Source organism: Podarcis pityusensis (assembly GCF_964106645.2).
Source record: "Podarcis pityusensis genome assembly, chromosome: 1".
NCBI classification, from domain to species: domain Eukaryota; kingdom Metazoa; phylum Chordata; class Lepidosauria; order Squamata; family Lacertidae; genus Podarcis; species Podarcis pityusensis.
The window spans coordinates 88,691,009-88,696,857 of NC_138028.1; the positions used below are offsets into that span (position 1 = coordinate 88,691,009).

Below are 5,849 nucleotides of genomic sequence, written 5' to 3' on the forward strand. Positions count from 1 at the left end.
TGAAGATACACCAGTGTATCTGAAGAAGTGTGCATGCACACGAAAGCTTATACCAAGAACTAACTTAGTTGGTCTTTAAGGTGCTACAGGAAAGAATTTTTTGCCTTCTCTCCAGTCCCTCTTGAAAGAGTTGCAGTGGTAAGGCAAATATAGGTTAATGCCTGCAGGTGAGGCAATCCGCTTTTGCAGGAACTCTCTGAGCAGAGCCCACTTGAATTATCTGCAGCTTCAGTAAAAAAAAAAAAAAAGACTATAAGCCTCCATGAGATCCACAACAGCTAGGGAGTTCCTTTGCTGGAAAATATCCACTACTGCATTGAGGCTTTCCATCTTACTTACTTCTAAAAGAAAGGAAATGGCTAACTGATAAAACTACCTTCTAAACAACATTGTTTAGAAGAGAGATATGCTCAGAATCTTGAGATTCAAGAGAAAAGAACACACCAGATTTTTTAAAAAATGATTTGAGTAGACAATTTTTTAAAAAATTGATTTCAGACAAAAACAATTGTTGGATGTATATGGTGCTGATTTTATGAGTTTTTGTTATGTTCCAAGTTCAAGTTTAAATACGGCAACGTTTAGCCGAGATTTCTGCATTGCATGGGGTTGGACTAGACGACCCTTGGGTCCCGTTCAACTCAACAAAAATATGGTTCCCAAATGCTTTGAACTCAGCCAGTTATCTGTGTGGAAAGTGTCTCACTCACTGCACTGGCAAGATACTGGCATCCCATTAGAAAAATGTGGAAAATGCAGGGCAGAGTAATCCTCAGTCCCAATTTTTGCACGCCTGCTAGGGATCAGGATTTGGCAAAAGTGCCCCTCTACCAGTGTGGAGGACCCTGCTGTCCCCACCAGGTGCAGTGAGGACACATTACCTCTGGCAAAGCTATTTTGGGTGGCACATGGAACAGAGCAATGCTGGTGCTAGATCCACTGATGAAAAGGTAGCCCAACTCTTGGAGACAGCTGGTTTTTGCCCTGATGCCATAGCAGCCTGGAGCTGGTGGAACAAAACCATCCATCCATTCACTGCCCCAGTCAGGCGGGAATCTGCTGCTCCCCGTCCTTCCAATTAGGATCGCTTCATTTTCCGAAAACAGAATTCTACAAGTATTCATGAGGCCTTAATAGCATTTTCTGTTCTGTACCTTAGCTCCGTTTAGATTTGGAAGAGTAACTTTTGGTTAAAGATTTACAGACAGATAAGAGATCACATGCTGGCAAAAATATCAGTTAAGTGGGATCAATTTCAATGTGAGTGATTATGTGCTTAACTCTCCTACCAAAATCAGCATGACATTTACAAGCACTTCATTTTGCATGCTTTAATTTGTTCCATTATACTTTTATTGAGATGTTACTGCTTGGCAAATAAGTCTACATTCTATTTTAACTTGACCTTATTTGGAATCCACATGTATAGCACGTTATTGCTACTCTTACATAAACCAACTGATATTTTGTGCAGAAAGGGAAAAAACAAGATCAAAAAGGTACGCTGCCTATAGGACTGTTCTTGCACAAAACACCCAACAGGGTTCAATGTTCACAACCACCTTTAATTGACAATAAGGACATGAACTGTAGAGGAAGAGCAACAGTGCAACAAAAATATGCTTCTACTGGTCTTTTAACTCCTTCAGTCTTCTGATGGCAGATTTCACTGTCACTGCTGAAGTGGTGCTGGAAGAAACAAAAAGTATCACTATTATTTCAAATGAGACAAACAATTAGCAGTTTCTGTAATAAGCTTTTAAACATTTGTTTATTTCCTTGACATCTGATGGGAGGGTGTTCCACAGGGCAGGCGCCACTACCGAGAAGCAGCAACCATGAGGACTGCCCCCTCCCCTTGCATCTAGTATTATTTTTAAAACACAAACAGTCAAACCTCTTACATCCGCCTCCGCTTGCATCCATTTCGCCCAACGTCCGCGGCAAACCCAGAAGTAACTGGCGGGTTTGCCACTGTCCACACATGCGCAGAAGCGGCGATTGCAGCCCATGCCTGTGCACAATGGCGCCTCTCCCAGCGACCCATTTCGACCTCTGGAACGGATTATGGTCGCAGGCAGAGGTTCCATTGTACATGTTTGATAATCACATTGTTAATGCCACATGTAGTTAAGGTTTTAGAGAAGATGTGGTTAGAATACTCTATTTCAGGGATGCCCAACAGGTCGACGGCGATCTACTGGTCGATGGCAGGGGTCCGTGGTAAATCGCGGCTGACCCCCCAACTTTTGTCAATCCAATGGATAGATCACTACCAGTTTTTGTTACAGTGGGAGTAGATCGCAGTCTCTTGTAAGCTGGACATCCCTGCTCTAATTAAATAACTTCTACCTTCCCTTTCACTCCCAAACACTGATCACTGTGAAGTTGAAGAGAAAATGTTTGATATACAACCATAAACCGTTTTTCAAGGGGATTAGACAAATGAATTAGAGAAGACTACCTAGTCATTGCAGCTATGTACTATCTCCTGTATCAGAGGAAGCATGCCTCTAAATACCAGCTGCTGGGAGTCAAGAGCAGGAATGCACTTCTACACGTCCTATTTGAGTGTATCATAGGCTTCAGGTTAACCACACCACTGCAAAAGCAGAATCCTGGACTAGATGGGCCCTTGGCCTGATTCAGCAGGGTTCTTCTTAATTTACTTTCCACCAGCATACCAAACACCACACAGCACCCACCACAAATGAAAATGGAACATTCCCCCCAGGCGCGCATACCCCTCAACCAATATAATTTCCCTTACTTGTATGTCCAGGCACCACCAGCTACTGTTTTCATACAAGAGCCACAGTGCCAGATACCCACAGCTTTCCTCTTCATTTTGGTCTGTAAGAAAAACACAAAAGCTACTTACTTCCACGGGAGCATCTACCATACCATGTCACTTCAATCAAAATGCATCTCAACATCTACTCAGCACTTTAAACACACAACACATAGAGTATGGTGGGGTTTTTTTTTAAAAAAAGTGATAATGCTGCATGTTTTAAACATGAATTTGCATAGAATCAGGTCTGAGCAAATGTAAGCTCAGGACCACACACTAAGAAATGCCACATGTTCTGAAACAGCAAGCACATATTGGGAGAACTGTTTAGCCCAGGGGTGGGCAAGCTAAGGCCCATGGGCCACAAGCGGCCCACAGGGGTCGTTTAACCGGCCCACGAGCTGCCCCCAAACCAAGCCGCCCACTCAGCAAGTCCCCGCACACTGCACTAAACCGGCGCGGGGACTCGCTTCTGTGCCACCAGAAATCGCATGCGCAGATGCCGGAAATCGTATCTACGCAGACACCAGAAATTGCATCTGTGCAGACGCAAACACTGGAAATCGCAGGCGTGCGCACAATCCGGCCCATGGAGGGATCTCCCTGGAGTGAACCGGCCCAGGTGAGGTAAACCTTGCCGACCCCTGGTTTAGCCCCACGGACTCTCTTACTATGTGCTTCCACAGGGGGTCAGTCCTATCAATCCCCCATTTAACCTCTACTTGAAATGGTGGTGTGGTCACTCAAGAGTTTTGTAGCCTGCTGTTGTTATGATGCAGCTCTACTTCTCTTCATCGTCAGCAGCTGAGGCCATGGATGTGCTGAACCGGTGCCTGGCACCATTCACATAACAAAAACTACTAGTCGTACCTTGTTTTGCGACCGGGATCTGTTCTGGAGCCCCGGCCGCTAGCCGAAAAAGACACTGGGCAAAGTACCGCGTCTGCGCAAAACATGATTTAGCACTTCTGCGCATGCGCGAGTGGCAAACCCGGAAGTAACCCGTTCCGGTAATTCCGGGTTTGCCACAGAAGTTCACCGGAATGTACGCTAGACGAGGCAGTCGTTCATGGAGGTATTACTGTATAGAGTCCCTTTCAACTCTACAATTCTATGAAAATTTTCAAAAGCAGGGGGCTCATGGCTTAATTGTTAAAAAACAATGGGTCCACAGTATTTAGCTAACCACTGATCTACAGTATTTTTGGCACTCTAGTGCTGTTGAACTATAATTCCCACCCTCTCTAACCATTGGTCATGCCAGCTCGGGCTGAATACTGTTGAAACTACAACACCTGGAGGGCCACAGGTTCCTCATACCTATTCTCATGATTTGATTGTACATGATGGTTGCTTTCAAGCCTCTTTAAGTTGATTATTACCAAGAATACTATGCCTGAGCAGTTTAGTTAGCACAAGAGGCAAAAGGTAAACTATGACTATTAAGCGGTGTTTTGGAAAAAATGAAATTATGGACTGGGAGCTCAGCAGTAACAGATGGTGCACTTACCTTGCCACAGAAGGAGCAAGTATATTTAGCATGCTGGCTAATTTCAATCTTCTTCACCATTTTCCTCAGGGAAGCTCCATATCGGGTACCATATTTACCCACAATCCCAACCTTCTTGGTTCGTTTGGCCTATTACCATTAGGGGGGGAAAGAAGCACATTAAATTTTCATTTCTGGCAAAGTTATTTGCAACTATACCCACACTTACAACAATTAACAGCCTGACTCAAGGCATGTTTACTCAGAAGACATGGTGATCTCAGAAAAACCCAAATTCCAAGTTAAAAACATTTATTTCCAGTGCAGTAATGACTAACAACTTGTAATAGATACTGAACTGGCATAGTGACCAGGATACATAACCCTAAATGTGATGGGGATGGAACCCACACATTTAGGATTATGTATCCTGGTCACTATGCCAGTTCAGTATCTATTGGACTGCAGCAGTCATCTATGTTCTACAAGTCTCTTATTTGCAAAGGTAATTGCAAAATAAAATAAATTGCAAAATAAAATACCAGGGGATGGGGAGGGTGTTTTCTGCAAAGTAAATGCTTCTTTTTAATTATTTTTTTGTCATAGAATGAGAGGGCAGCTCCCTTGCCAACCATATTTATATTCTGCTCTTTTTTTCCAAGAACCTATGAGGATGAGGTTTTCTTATTTGATTCTCACAACTGCTGACAGATAGTAGTAGGCAGAGCTCTCGCCCCTCTAGCTTTACAGCCTGAGGCCTCCCCAGATAAAGTTAAAACAACATGCTATGTGTGACACCACAAATATAACTTTCATACCGGCCCTTTTAGTACAAATGACACAAAACATTATCCCCCTGTTCAGGCAAGCTCCCACAATCAATTACCCTAGAGCACGAACAGGGAAACTTGGGCCCTCCAGGTGTTGCTGGACAACCATTCCCACCACCCCTAACCACTGGCAATGCTGGCTGGGGCCTTTAAGGGTCCAACAGAGGGCCAGATTCCCATCACCTGCCTTAGAGCAACCCTGGGCACAGGTAAGAGATATGCTCAACCCACCCAATGCAAATTACAGACCCTTTCCTCTTCCAAAGGTTCTGATGGAAAGGCCTTTAGCCTTTTAATTCCGGATCTAGGATCAGAGGCTGGCGAGACCCACAAGGTCTTGGCAGCCTTTTTTTGCCAAAGCATTTCAAACACATGCTTAAGAGGATAAACCCTGTTCTAATTATTCCTAGGAACAATACAATTTCCTCTCACTGAAATAGTCCAGGAGATCTGAGCACCTTTGATCTTGGAAGGGGGGAAAGCAAGAATGCGGACAAAATGAAGGAAAGGAGCAGTAACCAAGGATGATGGGCAAAGGCTCAGCCGACCTAACTTAAGAACTGGCTAAGCTTTTCTTACAGGTAACCAGGCAGCAGAGGGCTGCTGATCCCTGTGCTATACTCATTTTTAATACCTGAGCATGCATTGCAGCATCAGTCCTAAGCTGGTGGGTCAGGACCTACCAGGTCCATGCAAAGCATAGCTTTCAAGAGGACCTTTCGGGATTCCTTAGCCA

At 44.3% G+C, this 5,849-nt stretch overlaps 1 protein-coding gene across 1 annotated transcript in view; it reads right to left on the bottom strand.

Annotated features, from left to right (window-relative positions):
- Positions 1–1,544: 1,544 nt before the first annotated feature.
- Positions 1,545–5,849, bottom strand: part of RPL37A (ribosomal protein L37a) — a 4,811-nt gene continuing 506 nt past the window's right edge. Inside the window, 3 exon segments of the mRNA XM_081009606.1 lie at positions 1,545–1,689; positions 2,771–2,853; positions 4,305–4,433. Coding sequence (XP_080865732.1) covers positions 1,626–1,689; positions 2,771–2,853; positions 4,305–4,433 — 276 coding nt within the window. The 3' untranslated portion in view covers positions 1,545–1,625.